The sequence below is a fragment of the Epinephelus lanceolatus genome, chromosome 2, assembly GCF_041903045.1.
Source record: "Epinephelus lanceolatus isolate andai-2023 chromosome 2, ASM4190304v1, whole genome shotgun sequence".
Lineage (NCBI taxonomy): Eukaryota > Metazoa > Chordata > Actinopteri > Perciformes > Serranidae > Epinephelus > Epinephelus lanceolatus.
Window position 1 is genome coordinate 529,394 of NC_135735.1, and position 25,078 is coordinate 554,471.

The 25,078-nt window shown below is 46.3% G+C and overlaps 1 protein-coding gene across 2 annotated transcripts; it reads right to left on the reverse strand.

Annotated features, from left to right (window-relative positions):
* Positions 1-823: 823 nt before the first annotated feature.
* Positions 824-23,667, reverse strand: zdhhc1 (zDHHC palmitoyltransferase 1). 2 transcript variants are annotated; one of them, XM_078172950.1, is made up of 11 exons: positions 23,073-23,667; positions 20,216-20,435; positions 17,576-17,751; positions 16,081-16,182; positions 12,418-12,542; positions 9,007-9,162; positions 8,034-8,161; positions 7,402-7,490; positions 5,201-5,315; positions 4,243-4,315; positions 824-3,231 (listed from the first exon to the last, which is right to left on the reverse strand). In XM_078172950.1, the coding sequence occupies exons 2-11, from the start codon at positions 20,432-20,434 to the stop codon at positions 2,732-2,734; spliced, it is 1,683 nt and encodes a 560-aa protein (XP_078029076.1). In that variant the 5' UTR covers position 20,435; positions 23,073-23,667; the 3' UTR covers positions 824-2,731. The 2 variants fall into 2 exon arrangements, with proteins under 2 accessions (XP_078029076.1, XP_078029084.1); XM_078172958.1 differs by having other exon boundaries at positions 824-3,228; positions 23,073-23,659.
* Positions 23,668-25,078: the final 1,411 nt, after the last annotated feature.

Consider the following 25,078-nt stretch of genomic DNA (forward strand, 5'->3'; position numbering starts at 1 on the left):
TGTGTGTTACTTTTGTGTGTGTGTGTGTGTGTGTGTGTTACTTTTGTGTGTGTGTGTGTGTGTTACTTTTGTGTGTGTGTGTGTGTGTGTGTGTGGTGATCCAGCTGATAGGAACAGTAAGGAACTCATTAACCCTCCACATGGTTCACATTAACACAGCTGATGGAGACACAGACTGAATGATGGACAGCTCTCCTAAGATGCTCCAGTACAACTTCCTGTCACTGAGCCAGCTGCTGAGCTCTGACCTCTGACCCCGGCCTCTCCTTGGTTCTTCTCCTGCTATTTAACCCTCTGACAGTCAGACTGCCTCCTCTGAAGTCTGATGTTTCTGCTCACAGTCGCTGGGTGGAGAACCACGTTGTGTCCTGTGGGGTTCCTCAGGGTTCTGCACTCAGACCTCTGCTGCTTCCAGCAAACTTCCTCCATCAATCACATTTCACTTTAACCTTCCTGCAGCAGCAACATCCTGCTCAGTATTTATCTGCTGTCACGTCTCTGTCTCCACCTGAACAAAGAAACCAACACATCCTCGCTCCCAAACCCCCAACTCACATCCTGATGCTCCGTCAGTGGATCTCCACATCACACTACGATGCTCGAGGTTCCCTCCTGCGTCAGTCTCACACGTTCATGAAACGTGTCAATATACACTTGTTAACTGCATCGTCTTTTCAAAATAAACTTCAGTTTCCATAGTTTTGGTGTTGTCAGTGGTTTTAATGTGAAGGGCTGAGGATGTGTTGTGGTGTGGTCTCTAACAGATGGATCCTGAGCTCCTGATGAAGACTCTGTGATGACCTCACCCTGCAGACGGACCAGCAGCAGTCACTTGGAATCATTTATTGATAAAATCAGCTGACAGGTGTAAAAATAACAAACATCTCAAAGGAGCACTGTTAAAGGAACAGTCCAACATTTACATTCTTCATCCTCCCGCTCCTCTTCCTCTCTGACAGTCACATCTTCACATCATAGATCATATCAGTCAGTTCATTCTGCAGTACCACGAGAGGCCACTGGGGAAACCGGGCTGCAAGGCTGAGCAGCGTTCATGAGGACCTGATTCAGACTGATTCCACTCTCACATCTGTACAGCAGCTGCTTAGCTTAGCATTAGCATTAAGCAGCTGGTTAGTGTAGCTTAGCATTAAGAGTGAAAACAGGTGGAAACAGTTAGCCCAGCTGCTCTACAGCTGATCGTGTTTCCTGAAGTGTACCAACATCTCACTGGGTCACGTGTCAGACTGTTTGTTGGCCAGGTGCAAGCTAACGGTTTCCCTTTGTTTCCAGTCTTTATGCTAAGCTAAGCTAAGCTAAGCAGCTGCTGACTGTAGCTTCCTGAGAGAGTGAACTCTCAAGAGGAGGAGGAGACTAAATGTTGACCTTTAAATCCTGGGCTGCAGTTCGCAGCTCAACAGTGCGGCGGCGCTACACAACAACAACAACAACAACAACAAGCTGGAGGCGTGTGATTGGCTGAAAAGTGACATCAAATAAAAGTGCTGTAAACAAGATTTGTGAAATAAAATATCTTCATGTAAACAAAGATGAAACTGTGAGAGTTCATGTGATCAGCCATGTGATCATCCGTCAGAGCTCCATGGCTGTCAGCCATCATGTGTCAGAATGCATGCTGGGAGTTAGCATTAGCATCAGGGGCCGTACACATGCTGCGTCTTTAACCACCTGAGAAACGCGAGGTCGGGTGCTGGGCGCTACTCTGTGCCAACTCAAGGACGCAGCGGCAGGTTGCATCTGAATTTGCTAAGCAACCATAACCAGTGCCGTGTCACAGCGTACTGACAGGAAGTCCTGAGGTCAGAGCTGATCTACTTCCTGTCTGTCTGGGGGACAGATGTGACGCTCTGACAGCTCTGCACTAACATGATCAACTTCTCCTCCATGGGCTGTGATTGGTTGGTCCTCGTCACATGACATTAGCTGCTGCGTTCTAAAAGCTGAACTCTGTTTATCTCAGAGCCGTCACACCCTGAAAAACAGCCGCTCTGGAATCAACACCGAAAACAATGAATTTGAGGGCGTTAAATCCGCAGCATATGTACGACTATTTTAGCAGCATGTTTGGGTTGTAGCTGCAGAAATAAACAGGAAGTGATGTCAGGACTTCAGTTCTGTATCCACGTTGTTCTGAGCCTTCATGATACCTTGTGTGAATTATAGGCGTGACCTCTGGCGCAGAAATGGGACCAGTGTTTTCCAGTTTGGCTAACAGTACTCTGATCCTTCTTCCCGCAACAAAATAAACAAAACGTGCTAATTTAACATTAATTAAATATCTGAAACAAACCAATTAAACTGAAGAAAAGATAATTTCCAGTTAGCTGTTAGCTGTTAGCCACTGTGATGACCAGCTGGGACTCACCACAGACAGTCAGCAGGACTAACGAGCTTCCTGTCTCACCTGAGGATACACCCATAATCACCTGTACTCTCAAGAATAAGGTGGAGACACCACTCCGCCCCTCTGGCTCCGGGTTACCATGGAGACCAGTCAGCAAACAGTAAAACAACAGGAAGAGATGGCGTGTCAGGGTGGTGAGGGGGGGCGTACAAAGTGAAGGTTCCTTCAGTTATAAAGATTGTGCACAGATAGGAAGTCACCTTTGGCGTTCATGATTAAAAACAATAAATAGTGTCTGATATAAAACCCATCTGTCAGATCGTTGTGCGAGGCGTCACAGAGCGCAGGTGATCAGACTGTTCCAGATCACAGCTCTATCCAGGAGCCCACACCTGAGCCCAGAGACGCCCGAGACACCGGCCTGGAGCTGGGTGGCCTCCTGCCCACGCTGAGTCCATCCTCTCGGGGCTCAGCGGCCTCTCCGCTGGCCCGGCTGACAAACACCATTGGGGGCTGGGTGGAGGCCATCTCAAACCTCAGCTCCGCAGCGTTCTTATTGGGGCGGGAGGAGGCGGCCTTCCTCTTAGTCCTGGGCTGGGGGGAGGGGAGGGGGAACGCTGGGACGACTCTGTGCGAGGACGTGGAGGCATCTCCAGTGGCAGCAGAGGACGAAGAGCCCAGTTTGGCCAACGCCACCGGGATCTCCTCCAGAGACTCGGCAGAGTCCGAGTGATATTCAGCAGGAGGGGCGGCGGCCTGGACGGGGCCCGTGGTGGGGGCCAGGGGGGGCAGGGAGGCCCTCAGAGGGAACGCTGGGAAGGGAAGGCGCTGACCCAGGGACACAGTGGACACACCGCCAGGCTCTGCTGGAGAACGACACACAACATATGAACCATACACGCTTTCACTCATTCTGGAGAACTTTGTTTTGATGAACTTCCTGATTTTAGTATTCGAGGACCAAAAGTAAAATTAAAATGTGTATTTACAAAAAATAATAATGTTTATAATAATAAATTGATTCCTAACATCCGTACAAAAATACAATATCACCATGTCAAATATCGGCACACTATGCTGTATCGATTTTCCCCACACATAGTGTAAATGACAGATGTCATCAGCAGTGAGCCAGTGTCCAGCTGCAGCTCACTGATGCTGTCACCAAAGTCTTCTTCACTTCCCTGGAGCCACTGAGCGTGAGCAGAGAGTCGACAGGAGCGGCAGGACTCCGTAACTCAAAGTGTTTAAGTTTGCCAGACTAACTTCTAAAAACATTACAGCCACAAAAATACAGCTGCTAATTATATCAACGCTCTACGTCGTAACTGCTGTGACTAAAGCAACAAACTAATATTTGGAAATGAAACCACGGCTCAGTGTATTTCCTGGAGATGATTCTCACCTGGAGGAGCTGTGACAGGTGTACTGATGTGTTTCTGAGGGGCAGATCAGGGTCGGGCCTCAGACCAACTGTCCTGCTTTGCTTTTTACTTTTTCTCTAACTGGGAGTGTTGGTAGTAGGACTGCAGTGATGTACTGGTTTTAAAGTGCACTGTATTATAAAAGCTGACAGTTATTACTCAGTATACATTTGTTATCTACAACACTGAAAAACAAAAAGTCCAACTGGACGTTTCTTCTCTCCTTTGACTTATTTTCTATGAGGAAACTTTTTAAACATTTTCACTGACTAAATGTTTCATGTTTCAGTTTTAGTAATAAAACATTTGTTGAACCAACATTAACTTTTCTGTTTTCATTCCTTTAACATGATCAAACATTTTCCTCCAAAATCATCAGGAGCTGCTGATCAATCATCATGTTGATCAATTTAAACTTTGTGTGTGTGTGTGTGTGTGTGTGTGTGTGTGTACCAGGGGGCGGAGCTGTACTCGGGCAGCGCTCTCTAGTGACCTCTGCTGGAACTTTACGAACCTTCTTCTTTTTCTGTCAAAACACAAAAACACACTCACCATCCAATATATCTTAGAGAGCTCATAGTGCCATATTATCCCACCAGAACACTGCGCTCTGAGAACGCAGGGTTACTCGTGGTCCCTAAAGTCTCCAAAAGTAGATCAGGAGCCAGAGCCTTCAGCTATCAGGCTCCTCTCCTGTGGAATCATCTTCCTGTTACGGTCCGGGAGGCAGACACCGTCTCCACATTTAAGACTAGACTTAAGACTTTCCTCTTTGATAAAGCTTATAGTTAGGGCTGGCTCAGGCTTGTCCTGTACCAGCCCCTAGTTAGGCTGACTTAGGCCTAGTCTGCCGGAGGACCCCCTATAATACACCACATATGATTACTGTCACACATGTATACTGCCAGATATTAATACATACTTTCAACATATTGTACCACAGTAGCCAGAACTATAACTATAATATTATTACTTTCATTAATGTTGTTGTAAGCTACTGTTATTACCTGCATCTCTCTCTCTCTCTCTCTCTGTCTCTGTCTCTCTGTCTCATTGTGTCATAAGGGTTACTGTTAATTTATTATGCTGATCTGTTCTGTACGACATCTATTGCACGTCTGTCCGTCCTGGAAGAGGGATCCCTCCTCAGTTGCTCTTCCTGAGGTTTCTACTGTTTTTTCCCCGTTAAAGGGTTTTTTTGGGGAGTTTTTCCTGATCAGCTGCGAGGGTCATAAGGACAGAGGGATGTCGTATGCTGTAAAGCCCTGTGAGGCAAATTGTGATTTGTGATATTGGGCTTTATAAATAAAATTAATTGATTGATTGATTGATTGATTGATCACAAGGCAGTGCTCCCTCTGTGTGTGTGTGTGTGTGTGTGTGTGTGTGTGTCTGTGTCTGTGTGTGTTACCTGTGTGCGTCGGTGTGTGTGTGCTGCTGTTTTCAGCTCTGTAGACACAGCAAGCTGAGCGTCTTCCTCCACAACAGGACTGGTCACGGTCCTCACTCTGCTGTTAGACAGGAACCTGACACACACACACACACACGCATAGCACACAGGTTGTTGCAGTTGCGGTGATTAAACTGATTATTGATCAGTAAACTCAAAGTGACATCATGCTGTTTAGCATGAAGCTGGTGTTGACGGTAAAAAAGCTGCACCCAGAGGAAACCCACGCTGACACGGGGAGAACATGTCAGAGCACCTGGAGGAAACCCACGCTGACACGGGGAGAACATGTCAGAGCAACTGGAGGAAACCCACGCTGACACGGGGAGAACATGTCAGAGCACCTGGAGGAAACCCACGCTGACACAGGGAGAACATGTCAGAGCACCTGGAGGAAACCCACGCTGACACGGGGAGAACATGTCAGAGCACCTGGAGGAAACCCACGCTGACACGGGGAGAACACGTCAGAGCACCCAGAGGAAACCCACGCTGACACGGGGAGAACATGTCAGAGCACCTGGAGGAAACCCACGCTGACACAGGGAGAACATGTCAGAGCACCCAGAGGAAACCCACGCTGACACGGGGAGAACATGTCAGAGCACCTGGAGGAAACCCACGCTGACACGGGGAGAACATGTCAGAGCAACTGGAGGAAACCCACGCTGACACGGGGAGAACATGTCAGAGCACCCAGAGGAAACCCACGCTGACACGGGGAGAACATGTCAGAGCACCTGGAGGAAACCCACGCTGACACGGGGAGAACACGTCAGAGCACCTGGAGGAAACCCACGCTGACACGGGGAGAACATGTCAGAGCACCCGGAGGAAACCCACGCTGACACAGGGAGAACATGTCAGAGCACCTGGAGGAAACCCACGCTGACACAGGGAGAACATGTCAGAGCACCTGGAGGAAACCCACACTGACACAGGGAGAACATGTCAGAGCACCTGGAGGAAACCCACGCTGACACAGGGAGAACATGTCAGAGCACCCAGAGGAAACCCACACTGACACAGGGAGAACATGTCAGAGCACCTGGAGGAAACCCACGCTGACACAGGGAGAACATGTCAGAGCACCTGGAGGAAACCCACGCTGACACGGGGAGAACATGTCAGAGCACCTGGAGGAAACCCACGCTGAGACGGGGAGAACATGTCAGAGCACCTGGAGGAAACCCACGCTGACACAGGGAGAACATGTCAGAGCACCTGGAGGAAACCCACGCTGACACGGGGAGAACATGTCAGAGCACCCAGAGGAAACCCATGCTGACACGGGGAGAACACATCGGAGCACCTGGAGGAAACCCACGCTGACAGAGATGGGCTCCCCACCCCGGGGTTTCACACCAGGAACCCTCTGGCTGTGAGGTGACCATGTGAACCACTGCACCACCATGTGGATCAGTGAGTCCACTTATTTCACCATAACAATACTTCTTTTAACTTTATTATAACATTAACTTTATGTAACTGTTTTTAATTTACTTTATTGTAACAGTAGTTTTTTTAGAAGTTAAGTATTTTAGTAGTTAAAGGAGTTTTGAGAATAGGAGGTGTTTATTGAGTATCACATGATGTTTTCTTGCTCTTAGGGGGAACATCACAAATTTCGTTTTTCAGATCTAAACAGAAAAAGAAATAAGTGCTGCTGTAATAAAGATGACAGGACGAGAGTTTGGTCTGAAACGTGTGTGTTAATGTCATCAGAGAGGCTGTCCTCTGTCCACTGTGAGAGCTGCAGGATAAATAAAGAGAGTCCCAGCAGACGAGCTCTGAGTCAAGTTATTTATGAAGACCTTCTGTTAGACGCTCACACACACACACACACACACACACACACAGCTCCCTCCTCCCTCAGCTCACACACACATACAATACACACTTTGTTTGCTTCCTGGAAGTCATGGCCAAAGAATTTCATTTTGCACACTTTGTTTTCTGTAAAGAAAACAGTGTCCATGGCGACCGCAGTGGCTGGAGCCTCATTGTGTTATGAAATGACTGTTTACTGAAACATGTCGGGACCAGGTCAGCCGGCCTCAGCCAATGGCAGCAGGTCGTGGGCCGAGCCCAGCCCGCCGCAGAGAGGTGCGGTCTGCAGTGACTTAATTCTGTTTTAATGAGGTGTGTTAACAGAGACTCACTCTGACTCCCCCCGCACTGCCACAGTGGTAGCTTCCTCTACGTCCAGCTGTGGGTTGGTGTAACCCAGACTGCCTGGATAGTTCACGTCCTGAGGGGGGACAGCAAAGGACAGACACTCAGTCCAGGAATTAGACTAGACCACACACAGTCAAATAGTACAGCTACTACAGCTCATGTTTCCACTGTGAGGTCACACACACACACACACACACACACACTGCTGTTGAATACTTAAGGATTTATTTTACACACTGATGAGTTCAGACATGAATCATTTTATGTTCTGTCTTTTAAATATCTTCCTCCTGCAGAGCCGGAGAGAGGGCAGGTATCTGTCAATCATTTTTAATGTGTCCAATCAGGGGCTCACAATCCTGTCAGTCAAAAACTCAGCTAGCTATGCTAGTGCTAGTTAATGTCTGAGTATCAACTCCCCGATCATAACATAATATAGAAACTTCACCCACTGCTCATTTTAACAGGACCACCACAAGAAAACATGTTCTCTGTTTGTTTGTTTGGACTCTCTCTCTGACTGGCTGCAACCTGCAGAGTGTCGCTGCTGATTGGCCCTTCACATCATCCCTCCTTTTAAACTGTGTCACTGAGTTTGTTTCCTTCCGATAGTTACCTTGATAAGGTGAACAGACGGAGCCGCCGTCGCTGTCTCCTTCACTGGTCCTGGTTTCCTCGAGTCTCTGTTGTCCTGGCGGTGACGCTGCCGCACGATGTATTCATACGTACTGAGTCTGTTCCACACTGCGCGCACACACACACACACACACACACACACACACAGATAAAAAACATCTGTGGATCAGCCAAAGTGACGTGGTCTCCTTGGCGGGGAGTGAGGTGGAGCTGACTAGAGGATGTTAAGTGATCTCATTTAGCTCGTCTCATATGTGTTCTGATAAACAGACAGAGCAGGGCAAGGAGAGGAGACGCTGCACGCTGCTCTACATTCAAATAAGATTTCACCCCTTTTAAATACAACAGTAACAAAAAAAGATCTGTTATCAGTTGGCTGTTAAGGCCCTGACACACTGAGCCAACTGTCAGCCATCAGTCCGTGTCTGGCTAGTCTGTCGCCCTTGTCTTTGCCATGTGTCCCACATCGTCAGCCCTGATTGGCTTTTTCTCAGCTGAATCAGCGTGTTGAATCAGAGAACAGAGAAGCATCAGTGCGTAAAGGAGCAGCAGAAACGTTTCCTGGTGGTTTGTGTTATTGTTCACTGGCGCACGTTAAATATGCTCCGATTGTGTTGTTAAAGTGCTAACTGGCTAACTAGCATCAAGACGCTCTTCCTGTTTCCCTTTTTCAACGATGAATACAGACGACCGCCGTCTGCTGCTGTGGAGAGTCATTTCCTCTCAGCAGGAGCAGAACGGACGTGCTGATTGGCCGTCGGCTGGAGTCTTTATGATGTCTTTAGGAGCACGCAGCAGTCGGTTTTTGTTACCGCTACTTCTCTGAAGTCAGTTTGGAGTGTCCAGACCTTTACACATAAATCAATATGAGGGAAACACTGATATGTTAATACTGATGATGTATAGAGTTTGTGTGTGTGTGTGTGTGTGTGTGAGTGTGTGTGTGTTCTTACTCAGGTAGATGTGGAAGCAGAGCAGGTGACAAAGCAGCACAGATGACAGCAGACCCAGAGCGATGGTGACGGCAGCCAGAGCAGGAATTACTGCTGCCGCTGACCTGAGAGGAGCCACCGGCAGGAAGACGAACCACACACCTGTCTCATTCCTCACTGTGCGTGCGCGCAAACACACACACACACACACACACACACACACACGATATAATCATACAGTTGATACTGACATCACATCTGTGCTTCAGAGACAGAGACAGGAAATCAGGGCTGTAGTCCCCTCTGGTCCTCATGTCTCTGCTGTCCCAGTCTGAGGGGAGTGAGCTGAACATTCTGACGGCAAACCGAAAAAGGACTTCCTGTGGCGTTCTGTGGTGCATCGTGTTGGTATCAGACTGCAGTTTGATGTCCAAATGTCCTCCCAGGTCCCTGTAGTCCTGAACAGTGTCCACACTCTGGGTGGAGACAGGTGTAGTGAGTGTTTTCAGACTCCTTCCTGGTGTCAGTGTGAAGCTGCAGGTGTCTCGGCTCACACCTCTTCACGAAGAGGTCCTCGCCACCACAGTGCTCCGCCTCCATCTTCTGATACAGCCAACAGTTACATCGGCGCCATCGGAGAACGTCTGCAGGTGGCAGGACGGGGAGGTGTAGGTGTCTTAGAAAAGGTAGTGTATGAATAACTGCAGTCCCATCTGGACTTAAATGGCATTTCTGAAAAGTTTCAGTCGGGCTTTAAAGCACGCCATAGCACAGAAACAGCACTTTTAAGAGTCTTTAATGATCTGCTTTTAATTGTTGATTCTGGTAACACTGCTGTTCTGGTGCTCTTAGACTTGACTGCAGCTTTCGACACAGTAGATCAAGAGTACAAGATTCTCTTATCACGTCTTGACCTGTGTGTAGGTTTTAAAGGTACAGCGCTCAAATGGTTTGAATCCTATTTATCAGAAAGGAGTTTTTCTGTTCACATGGGCCAGTATACATCTGCTGCATCCTCACTCAATTGCGGGGTGCCTCAAGGTTCCATCTTGGGCCCCATTCTCTTCTCCATTTATATGCTGCTCCTGGGCGCTATATTTAGAAAGTACAATATAACATTTCATTGCTTTGCAGATGACTTACAGATCTACCTTCCTCTTCAAACAAACAGCTCTGCCTCCATTCAAGCTCTGCTGAACTGTCTCAATGATTTTCATACATGGATGGCTTCAAATTTCTTGAACCTAAACAAATCCAAAACTGAAATTATTTTATTTGGCCATTCTGACCTTTTAGATGGCTATAACAGTGCCATTGGCCCATTGGCTTCCTACTGTCACCCTGCTGCAAGGAACCTAGGAGTAATTTTTGACTGTGCCTTTAAATTTAAAAAACAGATTAGTTCAGTAGTCAAATCAAGCTTCTTTCAGTTAAGGCTACTTAGTAAGGCAAAGCCCTACCTCCCTCCACTTGATTTTGAGAGGGCAATTCACGCTTTCATTACCTGTCGTCTGGATTATTGTAATTCTCTTTATGCTGGATTGGACCAGCAGTCACTGAAACGCCTGCAGGCTGTCCAGAATGCAGCAGCCAGACTGCTGACAGGAAAGAAAAGACGTGATCATATCACCCCAATACTGGCCTCCTTGCACTGGCTCCCTGTCCAGTTTAGAGTTCAGTTTAAAATCTTATTATTTGTTTTTAAAAGTCTGAATGACTTAGCTCCAGCCGATCTATCTGAGCTTATTCAGCTTCACACGACAGCCAGAGCACTGAGATCAAGCAACCAGCTGCTACTGGCCTGTCCCAGAACTAAACTTAAAAGCATAGGTGACAGAGCCTTTTCTGTTGTGGCGCCAAATTTATGGAATACTTTACAATTCCATATAAGGGCAGCCCAAACTTTGGAACACTTTAAATCTCTTTTAAAAACCTACCTCTTTTCGCTTGCTTTCACCTCTAGTTGAGACAGACATGTCTTTTACAGCTTTTATTTGTATTTTACCTGTATTCTAGTGTTGATGTTTTATTGTCTAAACCTATTGTTGATCTTATTGATAATTTTTGTGGTTTTTGCTATTCATTCATTCTTTAGATGAACTGTACAGCACTTTGGTCAACCGAGGTTGTTTTTAAATGTGCTATATAAATAAATTTTGACTTGACTTTGACTTGAACGCTGAGGTGTAAAGGGCTGACAGGAACAGTGACAGGAACATCCTGTGTCGCTCACCACAGTGGCGGACATGCAGCCCTGTAGTCTAACACGCTTCGGCCGACCAATCAGATGATGCCAGGGGAGCGTCTGCCTGCGTCACCATCAGCTACTTCCTCAGCAGGATAGGATAGGTGGTGATGGAGAGGTCAAAGGTCATGACTGTCACAGTGCTCTCTGTCTCATCCAGTTGAACGTAAAGGTACCACATGTAGACAAACTGAAGGGGTCCAGTGATGGTTTAACATGGGGCTGAAGGTATGAGAGTGATGTCATTAGACAGGAAGTCAGCGCCTCCGGTCGATGGGGAGCCCTCTAGGAACCAAACCAGATGTCCTCCACAGCACAGGGACCATCTCTAGGCTCATGTTTAAGATGTGTTGGAGAACTCTCAGCTAGGTGACACATGCTCTGAACACCCTCAGGCTGACACTGTCAGGACCTGCAGCCTGTCTGGGCGGAACCTGTACAGCTCTCCTCTCACCTGCTCCAGTGTTATCACAGGATTACAGTCTGTGTGTGGCCGTGGATGATAACTTCTGATGGACCCTGATGGCCGCAATCTGTTGGTGCTGGTTGAGGTGTCAGGCATGCTGAAGGCCTCCGCTCATGCTGCCCCTTTCTCTGTTTGCAAAGGCCACCAGAACAGGCCTCCTGTACACCAGGACTGGAGTTCAGCAGATGGACAGGACCAAGAGGAGCCTGTCAATGTTTGAGGCAGTAAAGTTTTCACTGAAATTGGACAGGACTGGTCAGAATTGGTCCCGCAAACTGAGGGAGGTCATTAGTCCGTCAAAAGTGATCTTTCTCCAGTTTTACGTGAACGCTTCTCAACAGCACCTCCAGAGTCCCGTTAAGTATCTTGATGCACGGGTTAGGGGGATAGGGCAAAGGTTAGATGACCATGACCTAACTTCAAGCCCTCAATGTGTCAGGGAATTTAAAAAAAAAATTCAAGATTCTCACTTCCAATTTCAAGGCCAACTAGTAAATGGACTTGTACATCACCTTACAGTCTTCTTACCAGTCTGAGCACTTTTACACTTCTACATAGAGTCACACACTGGTGGTCGAGGCCACCATACAAGGTATGGGGTTTGGGGTTCAGTGTCTTGCCAAAGGACACTTCCACTACACACTGGAAGAGTCACAGGATAGGGTTTCAACCTGAGTTAGGGTCAGGGGTCAGATGTCAGGGGTTAAAGGTCAGCTCTTACCCAGGAAGTGTTTGTCAGTGCGGAGTTTGGACGGGTCCAGAAAGAACTCGATGAAGACGTAGGAGGCAACAACCAGAACCAGACAGACCCCGAGAAGAGCCGAGACCACGCTGTGAAGGAACAACCTGCAGAGTACACACACAGTACTACTGAGCACACACTGTACTACTGAGCACACACAGTACTACTGAGTACACACACAGTACTACTGAGCACACACTGTACTACTGAGCACACACTGTACTACTGAGCACACACAGTACTACTGAGTACACACAGTACTACTGAGCACACACAGTACTACTGAGTACACACACAGTACTACTGAGCACACACTGTACTACTGAGTACAAACAGTACTACTGAGCACACACTGTACTACTGAGCACACACTGTACTACTGAGTACAAACAGTACTACTGAGCACACACACAGTACTACTGAGCACACACTGTACCACTGAGTACACACAGTACTACTGAGCACACACTGTACTACTGAGTACAAACAGTACTACTGAGCACACACACAGTACTACTGAGCACACACTGTACCACTGAGTACACACAGTACTACTGAGCACACACAGTACTACTGAGTACAAACAGTACTACTGAGCACACACACAGTACTACTGAGCACACACTGTACCACTGAGTACACACAGTACTACTGAGTACAAACAGTACTACTGAGCACACACACAGTACTACTGAGCACACACTGTACTACTGAGTACAAACAGTACTACTGAGCACACACACAGTACTACTGAGCACACACAGTACTACTGAGTACACACAGTACCACTGAGCACACACTGTACTACTGAGCACACACTGTACTACTGAGTACACACAGTACCACTGAGCACACACTGTACTACTGAGCACACACTGTACTACTGAGCACACAGAGTAATTCTGACATAGTTTAGACTTCCACATTTGGTAGGACCAGTAACAGTCAGTTATCTTACTGGACTCAGATGCTCAGAGAGACAAGTCTGTTCAGGCTGTTTGTGAGGTAAGTAACATTCTAATAAACATGAAAAGTAGAATAAAAATAAAAACAACAGCTGCTGATGACCTCACTGGTGATTGCTTTCTTCTGAGGTGGTTAAAAAGGTTCGTCGTGTTGCCGTGAGACGTTTGAAACCTCGGGCTCTAGTTTCCCGGCACAGCGCAGGGTGGCACAGGGTGGCAAACCCCGCGCAGAGCTAGTTTCGAGCAGCGCAACCCGAGGCGCACTCAGTTTGGTAGTTTGGCAGACCGAGGTGCGCTGAGATGGGTGTGGCGGCACAGCAGGGGGAGGTGTCGACAGATCCAGCTTGGCGCAGTGACAGTTTCGTGCCAAAAGGCTTCGGCAAAGGTGCGCTAAAAGCTTGCCAACTGAAACCAGGTCTACTGTCAGCGCAGGAGGAGCGCAGCCGGTATAAGCCGAAGGTTGGCTGACCGGCGGACAGTGCACACACGTCACCAAAACCTCACAGGCAGGTTTCCAGAATATCAGGCACATTAACGATGCAATAAATACCCAAAAAACACAATTCAATGCAACTATCTGCAATCAGCACATAAATGTATCTCTATATCGACTGTCCCGTCACATCTGATGTCAGATCAAAGGGGATTGGCACCGTTTGGCACGTTTGGCACGCGTAATGGAAACCCAACCTGATTTGATTAAACAGCTGCAAACTAATGAGTTCACATCCCTCTCAGCCAACCACAAACAGCCACAGCATCAGATAGGGAGTATATATTCAGCATCTGTCATCTTAGAAAAGTCAAAAGAAAAGAAACAGAGACAGAGACTGCGAGAGAGAAAGAGAGAGCGCGCACGCACGCACGAGAGAAACGCAGCATTGATTTACAGTTGTGGTGACCTCCTCCCAGGCTACCTTTGCATCATCAGCCCGTGGAGGTCTGCTCACAGTTCCGTATATTCGTACACTGCGAGCTTGGACCTCCCGGACCAAATCATCAGTTTCCTCCTGGGAGAAGTTTGGTCGTCTGACGCTGCTGCTCTCTTCTGCCATGGCGAATTGAGTAAACTCTCATTACGCCTTCGCGCGGCACATTTAAGGGCGAGGAGAGGGGCTTATTTGATTGGTGTGATGTGAATGGGCTGTGTAAAACCCACTCCACGCCTTCTCTCCTCCCTCTTTCCAACTTGCGCCGGTAGGAGGGACGGAGGTGGGATAGAGGAGTAGCCGAGCCAGGGCGCACGGTGTGCCAAACTTACAAAATCCGCCTGGCCACACCCAGTTGGCGAAGCGCAAGTGCGCTGCGCCCCCGCCTCGCCCGGTCTGTGAAACTAGAGCCCCTCATCTTAGCAAACTTTACAAGTAATCGCTGTTCGCACTGTGTCAGTTTTGGAAAATCCAATCAATTCCATATCACCAATGTTTGAGTTTTTTCTAGGGACCAACTCCTCTGTGATGTCAGCCGTGTTGCTACGTTCCTGAATACAAAGGGGGAGGGGCTACAGGATGTGTGTATGAGCCATAGAACTGTAACTCATAGAATGCGAACTGTAGCATGATACTAACCATCCCTCTTAATTGTTCATGATCTAATATCATCACACCGCCCACCCCTACCTTGGATACAACGGACCATCCTTTACCAAAGGAAATAATAACATCTCAAAATGTATTGAGGCAGCATTATTCAAAGTGACGCTCCGTTCAGCTGTTCATGAGAACAAATCAAATACGCCTACGATTCATCCCAACATACTGACTGGGAGTCATGTGATCAGTCTGAGTGACAGGAGGAGGAGTTTCACTGTGACAACTGTCTGGTTTCACTCCTGTTTTAATTATATTTTTTTTCCCCGTTAAAGGGTTTTTTTGGGGAGTTTTTCCTGATCAGCTGTGAGGGTCATAAGGACAGAGGGATGTCGTATGCTGTAAAGCCCTGTGAGGCAAATTGTGATTTGTGATATTGGGCTTTATAAATAAAACTGAATTGAACTGAATTGAATTTCAGCTTTGATGATGACCTCATTAACCCTTTTACACTGCCGTCATACTGCCTCAACGATCTGTTTAAAAGGTATGATCACAGGATGGGGACAGAGTTGCCTCGCCTTTAGCCCGCCACGGGAGGAAGTGACAGCATCGAAACTGTGTATAAACAGGACAGCTGGCAGTGCGGGTGGGACATCTTGACGACGTGTCCTGTGTGCGACCCATTGCTGGAGATTTAAAAGTAAAGTCCAGGTCAGACCAAACATTCACGATGAGATGAAATGGTTTTAGAACATTGCAGAGAAAAGTGTCAGCGGTGTGAACTGGCTGGTCTGAGCTCGACTCAAGCTGGCTGATGGTGTCACCTGACATTCAGCTGGTCAAGTCAGAACAGGATCATCTTTTCAAACAAACAAACAAACAAACAAACAAACAGTGTATCTGACAGACTGAGCTCTGTGAAGTGGTTCATGTTTCAGACCTCACTGTTTTAAAGACATAAAGTCAAAATCATAAAGTCCTGATTCAAACACTGACATCACATGAAGACACATAAACATGAATCATTTCACAGCCCCAGTTTTAAATATTTCCACACGTCTCATAAGGAGAGGTCAGAGGTTATATCAATTCTTTTTCATGAGGCCTGCTGAGCTGCTGGAGGACCACAGAAGAAGAAGACTCACTTGTAGTTTCTGCTCCCCACACAGTTGTTGAGCCAGCGACAGTGATGGTCGAAGTTAGACACACATTTGTTACAGGCGCTGCAATGCTTCGACTTGGGACCCCTGAAACAACACACAACACACACATTGTCAGGTACACACAGCACACACACACACACACACACACACACACACAGAAACTGAAAAAATATTAATAGTTTTTTTTGTTGCAGAACTACATATATTCATTTTTTAATTTCTGTTCACCATGAAAAATCAAGACAATAATGAGGAAAAAATGTTTTCTGTGATTTCATGTGTTCATTTATAATCTCACAACAAAAACAATAATTACTAAACAACCACAAAAACAGATCTTTATATGTTCGATGACAGAGAAAAGTTTTCTGAACAGAAATCTGAGTTTCATGAAACTTTATTTATTTATTCATTTATTTATTTGTTTATTTATATGCATGAAATGAATATGATTTATAAAAGTATTTTCTGTTTTCATTTTTAAACTTCTGTCAGAAAACAGCCTCGTCCTAGACAGGTAGTCCCAACTTCAAAATATTAAACTAGAATCACCACCCTGTGGTTGTGTGGCTCCGCCCCCCAGCCCCCAAGATTGTTGTATGACTCCGCCCATCAGCCCACACCATTGTTGTATGGCTCCGCCCATCAGCCCACACCATTGTTGTATGGCTCCGCCCATCAGCCCACCCCGTGGTTGTGTAGTTGTGAACCACAACTACACGTCTGCAGGTCTGACCCACTTCTCTGCTCCTCTGGGAGGATCCAGACCACTGACCTGGTTTTATCATGCAGCTCAGGATCAGATCCATCAGGAGGATTCACATCAGACCTTCACTGAGCTGCTGGATTATTTACAGCGTGCTGCATTAAACATGGCGGCTGCTGTGAGCCAGGAGGAAGCAGCTCAGAGCGCTCTACCTGAAGACCGCCACGCCTCCTTACAGAGTCTCTTCCCTCTGCTGCAGGGGCGCTCAGGGTCTCACACTGTGGACAAACACCCAACTCCTCACCTATGGTTACCATGGATACAGTGAGTGGTTTGGGTGAGGATGAGGCTGATGTGACTGTGGACGCTGTGATTGGCACAGTCTGTGTTTAGATTCATGGTTACATCATTACAGTACGACCTCAGGCTCACTGACGGAGTCTCTGTTGGACCCCTTTAACTGGAACAAACAGACACTGTGTCCTCCACTGAGACACCCAGCTGGGACATGACGTCTGTCCAACACTCTGGAGGACACACACTCACCTGCTCAGGTAAACACACCTCAATCATCAGCAGGAAGCAGCACTTTGGTTCACACTGAAATATATATATATATATATATATATATATATATATATTTTTATAAATCCTCATTTAATGTTCAGATGCTCGTGGTCCCCTGAGGATCAAACCTGTGACACTTCAGAACACCACACAACACACAGGAAACAGTGAGTGTGTGTGTATGTGTGTGCAACTGGTACTCACACATCCACCTGACAGAGGTAGCAGTGACAGTTCTCGATGACGTGGGCGTGTTTGGAGCGGTCGAACACGGGGACAGGACCTTTATCGCTCTTCGTCCTGACGTTGTAGTCGGCCGGGTCGATGGACACGGCCATCACATGGACACACAGGTGACACACGAACATGACGCCCGTACACTGACGCACAGATCAGGAAACTAAACGCTCACAGCTCATTCATTCATTCACTCACTCATTAAAAATGTCTGTCAATCTGTTCCTACTGAAAACAAAAACCAGGCAATGACCCGTCAGTCAGACTGAGACATCAGCTGTTTGGAGACATCAGCTGTCAGCTGGGAGGTGACATCAGACACTCCGACAAAATCTGACTCACCAACAGCGTCTCTGTGAAATAAACGACTAAACATGATCAATAAATAAAAGGACGGAGGAGGAGAACTGTTCAAATCCCAGATTTAAAGAATTAAAGCTCCCTTTAGAGTTTTTTATTGAAACATCACAAGTTCAGTTTTTGTGTGAATCAAACCAACACACTGAACGTGTCTCCTCCCCCATAAAACATCTGCTTCAAATCCTGCTGTTTCTTCTTCACTGTTTGTTGGTGTGTCAGCGCCACCTGTAGCTCAAAGACAGTGTGACACCATCCTATCTCAGCTCTAATATTTACAGTTCAAGTTGTAATCAGATATTCAGAGATAAAGTCACAATATTTAAAATCAAAAGGTGTCATTTTTAGAGATATGCCGCCGCACTGCAAACTGCAAACTGCAAACTGTAGCTCAGGGTTTAAAAGAAGAGTCCAACATTTAGTCTCCTCCCCCTCTCTGAGAGTTCATGCTCTCAGGAAGCTTCAGTCTGCAGTAGGGCTGGGCGATATGGCCTAAAAAACAACAAATCCGATTCACGATTTTAATTGATTTTTCCTCTACTTAAAATCAAATTTCAGAAAAATATTTAAGGCCTGGTAGCACGTACATGGGCTCCAAAACTTTCAGCATGTGAATAAACGCCGGCTTTTCCACGGTAAATATGGGCACCGTATCTCTTGCAAGATACATCGCAACTGCATCCGTGATTGCTTTCCACCGGACCCCTTTCTCATTATACGGCAGTGTTTCCCCTACCATTATATTGCCCCCCCCCCCACCCCCGACCTTTGAAGATCAAGTTAGTTTTATTTCATTTTATTTTCTAGCTCCAGATCACAACAGAAGTCATCTAAGGTCACCTTTCCTATAGAACAGGTCTAAACCCTGTCCTTTCATTAAACTAACTAAAGAGCCTTATGTTATTTATCTTGTTTAAACAACAGCATGTCGTTCTGTCTCTACACGGTACACGTTTACAATCCTCCTCTGCTCTGTGTCGCGCACGGCAGAGTTCGGTCCCAATGCGCACACACACAGACACGTGCGCGCACACACATACACAGGTGACCACACTAGAGCGCGGCTCGGGACGCATTTTCCCGAGTCTGAGACAATTATAACCGAGCCTGGCCCGAACCTGCAGCACGGCACCGAACACACAGTCTATGGAGAGGAGCCTGTGTTGCGTTCAGGCGCTGTCACGTAAATAACAAATTCAAGTCCTTGAATAGGGATATTTTCATAGGGAGCAACACCTCTCCCACTCGGCACCATGCCTCTGTTTGAGGTGCTGCAGTAAATTGGTAGTACTGCTACCTTGGGTAGCAACAGCCTTCAAACACACTTTGCAGCGGGGTGCTGTTTGTTCTGTGTCTGACGTCACAAAACCGAACTCGTTCACTTTCTTGGGAACGAGTTCCTCCCCGCTCTCTGCCGTGATGTTTGTGTATCAAGCACGCGGGGGTGAGGGGTGAGCCCACTCTGAACTATGGGAGCCCAGCGGGGAGCGTCGGTGGTGGATGTTCAAGAGAAACTCGATTTTCATTAAAACAAATCGACCTAAACTACAAATTCGAATTAATCGATAAAATCGATTTATCGCCCAGCCCTAGTCTGCAGCTCGTTAGCTTAGCTTAGCATAAAGACTGGAAACAAATGTAAACATGTTGATAAGCCGTAGAGGAGCCAGGCTGACTGTTTCCACCTGTTTACACTCTAAATGCTAAGCTAAGCTAACCAGCTGATGTGCACATATAAGAGTGGAACCAATGTGAATCAGACCTCCGGGAATGCTGCTCAGCCTTCCTTCTATTTTTCCCAGTGGCCTCTCGTGGTACTGCAGCGACAAAAAATCTCCTGCGGCCCAAAAATCATTTTCCCCTCACACCTCCGTTATAGGAGAGACGTCTGCAAACTGTAAACAGGACGCGTCCTCCTGACAACACGCTCAGTTATTCTGAATTTTTTTATCCATGGAGATTTTATATCTATAAAGCTTTCCTAAAGCTATGAAAAGAAATGTTTGACTCTGTTGGTGAGCGGAGCTCTTCCAACCATGTTCATCTGTTTTCATTTTTACGTCGATGTCCTAAAATCTGATACGTTTTTAGTAGTGAACCTCTGACAGCAGACCGACCGCCTGGACATATTAACATCCTGTAATATTACAACAGTTTAGTGTCTTCGTGATTTTATTCTTGAACCTCAGGTTATTTTTTGTTTCTGCTGACAGCGGCCCTGAGGCTCCGTCACCACCAGTTAAAGGATACGATGTAGCCTGCAGGGATCCAGTGGGTGGGCAGCAGAGGGACGAACACGCCGAAGCCGGTGACGGCAAAGTAGACGTAAAGCAGCCAGGCCAGCAGCTGGAAGGGGTGGGGGGGCCAGCTCCACCCATTGGTCCGGGAGCAGAGCGGCACATCACCTCCCTGCAGGCCGTCATCACCGACCGGCGCCGTGCGGTTCGGGTTCCTACTGCAGAGGTCCATCCTGCACAGAGTCATCATCACAGACCAATCAGAGAGCTTCACTTAAATTTCATGTCATTACTACATAACGACGGAGCTCATGGTCACTGAGTCACAGAGAGCATCATCAGAACGCTCTCAACAAAATGTTTTTAAATCATATCATCTCATGTTAGAGATAAAGTCAGAATATCTAGAGACAATATTAAGAGATACAGTCTGAATATTTAGAGATAATATTAAGAGATAAAGTCAGAATATCTAGAGATAATATTAAGAGATACAGTCAGAATATTTAGAGACAATATTAAGAGATAAAGTCAGAATATTTAGAGACAATATTAAGAGATACAGTCTGAATATTTAGAGATAATATTAAGAGATAAAGTCAGAATATCTAGAGATTCTATTTAAAGATAAAAATACAAATGTGTAAATGTGTTTCCCAGAGCAGCTGTAACCATCACACTGTTCACTCATTCACCTTCTGAAAATAAATCTGTAAATATGTTAATGATGAATCATTTAAAGTGAAAACAGACAACTTGTCTCCTGCAGCGTCTTTGAGTGGTCTTTTAATTGTTGGCGTCTCCGTCTCAGAGACACCTGGATCTTTCAGTTGTCCTCGGGACAGCAGAGGACATAGTGTCTTCCACCTGTCCTTCAGGAGTTCCTCTGCAGGGATCATAACTGCAGAGAACTTACACTGATACTCTGCTAACTGGAGACGGCTGCCAACAGCTACCAGAGAAAACAAAGCTCTGTCTTTCTGCCGTTTCCTTCGGGATTAATAAAGTACCTACCTACCTTCTACCTGTTTAATGACGCATGCCCTTTGTGCTGCTAATTCATTTTGTGAGGAGACTGAAGCAGGTGAGCAGAACACAGAACTGCTCACAGGGTGCTGCTCAACCAGTCTAATCATCTGTAGACACTGTCCGATCAATATTCACCTCATTATGTTGAGTTAAAGCTCCAGTGTGAAGGATTTAAATATAATCTTATGCTTGTGTTCTTGTTCCCTCAGAATGAGACGTTTATATCTATATAGGGAGAAGGTCCTCGTCTACAGAGATCATCATGTCACATGTTTCTACATTAGCCCAGAACAGACAAATCTCTCTGGAAACTGATCAAAACTTCTCAGTATTTTGTCATTTCATGGACCAATTCATTAATCAGCTGACTGAGTAACTCATCTGCAGATTTAATAAGGAGTAGCTCAGTTACTCGGGTTGCACGATAATATCAATACGTCATTGTTGTCAGATGGTATCAGCTTTGAAATCAAATATCGGAATTGGCCAACGTGCAGATTTCTGCCAATATGACAGATACATTTTTTAGAAACAGAGATGACTGGCTGCTCTGCGTAATCAAATGTAGATCAGAACATTGTGTCAGGTGCTGATGGAGAGCAGGAAACAACAGGATACACAAGAAAGCGATCAATATAGGAGACCAGGAAGAAAGTATTAAAAAGCCTTAATCGTAATGGCTAAATCATTCAAAGAGCCGACACGTTTGGACCGCTGCAGGTCTTCATCTGGGATTTAAACACGAGTTTTTGTGTGTTTTTGTCTGTTTGACAAATGTCTTAAACCAACACAAAGTAAAACTCGATGAGAAAACAGAAGGCTGTGAGGTATTACTGTACTCAGGGCTGTTTTCAAACTTGAAAGAAAAAATGTTCTTTATAATTAAGACAATGAACAAAGAGTAGTACACAATACAAATACATGATCTTACAGCAGGGTGTGACATCAGTTCACCTACAAACATGAAAACACATATAAAGATAAACCCGGGGTACGAGCACACTGATGAAGATGTGTATTCAGTCAGAAGAAAGATGCAAGAGTTTCCATAAAATATGAACACATCTGTATCGATTATCAGCCAAATGAATTGTTATATATCAACATATATCAGCAAAAAACTAATATCATGCATCCCTATTAGTCAGTTAGTTACAGCCCTGACTGTAACAGTTATTATTATTATTGTTATTTTCTGTCATTTGACAGAATATATAAACAGATATACATCTCATCCTCTAAAGAGCTACAAATATTTTCCTTGAGCCTCCCTCAGACACTCCACAATATATAACCAGGTATTTTTAATATTCACGCCAAAAGCACCGAGCAGCACCCCGCTAACTGTAATTACTCCTGACTGATCACACCATTACACAATCTGTGTGTGAACTCCTGCAGGACCTGCAGCACGGTGTCATGTGACAACAGGACCATGTTTTACAGATCCTGACTTTTATAAATGTAACAATCTTGTCAACTTTTTAAAGAACACGTGTCTTTTAAACAGGCTTTAGGGTTCAGAAGGTATTTTACAAATACAAATTACAACCTTTAAAGTTGTGTGTCCCTCCATTAAACAAACAGTCCCTCCACAAAGCTTGAACAGTCACCTGATATGCCTCCCCAGTTCAGCAGCACCTGCTCCCCTCAGAAGAAACGAACAGTGCCTTAATCAGCTCAAACTCCTGCAGCCCTACCTGTCCACGCGGACCTGACATCACAGGGTCAATCATTTCATTATTACTTTGATACTGCAGCAGCAGAACATCTGGACTCAGTGTTTAACAGAACCGGAGGGTGTTCACACCTGAACCATCCCGGTATACCGGCCAGCCTACCTGTTTAACACGGGTTAACGGGCCCTCCGGTCCGCTGCAGCTCATCTCATCCCAGACTCGGGGCCTGACAGGCGGTGTGGAGCTCTGCCGTCCCCCGGCCCCGGAGGACCGGGCTGCTGCTGGGGGGGAACCCCTCGGCTCGACTCGACACACGGGTTCCGTCCAGAGAAGCTCAGACCCGGGTCACACCGGCCCAGTCCGCCCGTTAACTCACATGCATCCCGGGTCACACCCAGCAGGTATCTCCCTGCTAACGGGCTACACTCCGCTGAGCCCGCGGACCTTCAGTCACTATTATCCGGATAATATTTAAATTTGCTTCGGTTAGCGTGCTAAGCTAATCACCTGCCGTTAGCCTCGGTAGTTAGCTGCTGCCATGCTAACTGGCTAACTCCGACACACTGCGGGGCGGTGACCGCGGGAAACAGACCAAACTCCGGCGACAACTTTAATGTTTAACGAGGAGAATTATTTTAAATATTAATCAGCCGCTGATTATTCAACTGTGAGCTAACGAGCTAGTTAGCCTGTTAGCATTTTTGCAGCAGCCTCCACCGTCTCTCAGACCTGTACGCCGTTTCCTTGGTAACGCTCCTGCTCCGCTCTTATTGGTCAGTGGAGCTGATCCCGCCCCCTGCCTGCTGTAATACAAACTGACCTGAGACCAGCTCTCACTCACTGACAGCTGTGATGACGTGTTATGTCCAGCAGGGGGCAGCAGCTCCACTGAAGCTGAATATAAACACCTGTGAACAGGTTCATGTCTCTGACCAGTATAACCAGTATAACCAGTGATTGTTTCTCCTGACCAGTCCCCAGACAGTCCTTCATACACACGAGTCAACATTCAAACACACAGAAGAATAAACAGACTCCGCCCCTGATCGGAACTGACCACTGATTGATCAGTTATTTCTGATCCATGTTGTGTGTGTGTGTGTGTGTGTGTGTGTGTGTGGTTTTACTGAAGGAAATGTTCCACACACACACACGTGACAGGTCGCAGGTCACCTGATCGAGACCCCATTCAGTCTCTGGAGAACATGGCAGTGATGACATCATATTAGCTTTGTGTATGATGTGTCAGGGAGAAGGAGAAGTGTGTCACACACTCACACACACACACACACACACACACACCATGTTGGCTGCTGTTCAGGTGAATGACCAGAGGGGGGCAGCATGTATACTCTGTTATTAAGTGAAGGCGAGGTCACCTGAGAGGAGCAGGGAGGAGTGTTTGATTTACCTTCCCTGTCTCAGGTGAGTCAGGTGATCTCTGTCTGAGGACTTTATGCAGTTACTGTGTGGCTGTGTTTCCCTCCAGCTATTATCACAATTTGCCTCACAGGGCTTTACAGCATACAACATCCCTCTGTCCTTATGACCCTCACAGCTGATCAGGAAAAACTCCCCAAAAAACCCTTTAATGGGGAAAAAACAGTAGAAACCTCAGGAAGAGCAACTGAGGAGGGATCCCTCTTCCAGGACGGACAGACGTGCAATAGATGTCGTACAGAACATATCAGCATAATAAATTAACAGTAATCCATAAAGTTATAGGTGGTCTATTATAGATGGTGTATTACAGGTGGTGTATTACTGGTGGTGTATTATAGGTGGTGTATTACAGGTGGTGTATTATAGGTGGAGGATTATAGTTGGTGTATTATAGGTGGTGTATTACTGGTGGTGTATTATAGGTGGAGTATTATAGGAGGTGTATTATAGGAGGTGTATTATAGGTGTTGTATTACAGGTGGTGTATTATAGGTGGAGTATTATAGGTGGTGTATTATAGGAGGTGTATTATAGGAGGTGTATATTAGGAGGTGTATTATAGGAGGAGTATTACAGGTGGTGTATTACAGGTGGTGTATTATAGGAGGTGTATATTAGGAGGTGTATTATAGGTGGTCTATTATAGGTGGTGTATTATAGGTGATGTATTACAGGTGGTGTATTACTGGTGGTGTATTATAGGTGGAGTATTATAGGAGGTGTAT

Bases quoted from the DNA above. Each gene is read 5' to 3' on its own strand.
- zdhhc1 (XM_078172950.1), bottom strand. From the start codon at position 20,434: ATGGACCTCTGCAGTAGGAACCCGAACCGCACGGCGCCGGTCGGTGAT. The intron at 12,543-16,080 runs GTGAGTCTTCTT...TGTACTCTGCAG, and splicing joins GTGGGGAGCAGAAACTACAA to GTTGTTCCTTCACAGCGTGG. The intron at 4,316-5,200 runs GTAACACACACA...GTGTTTTGACAG, and splicing joins ACACACACCGACGCACACAG to AAAAAGAAGAAGGTTCGTAA.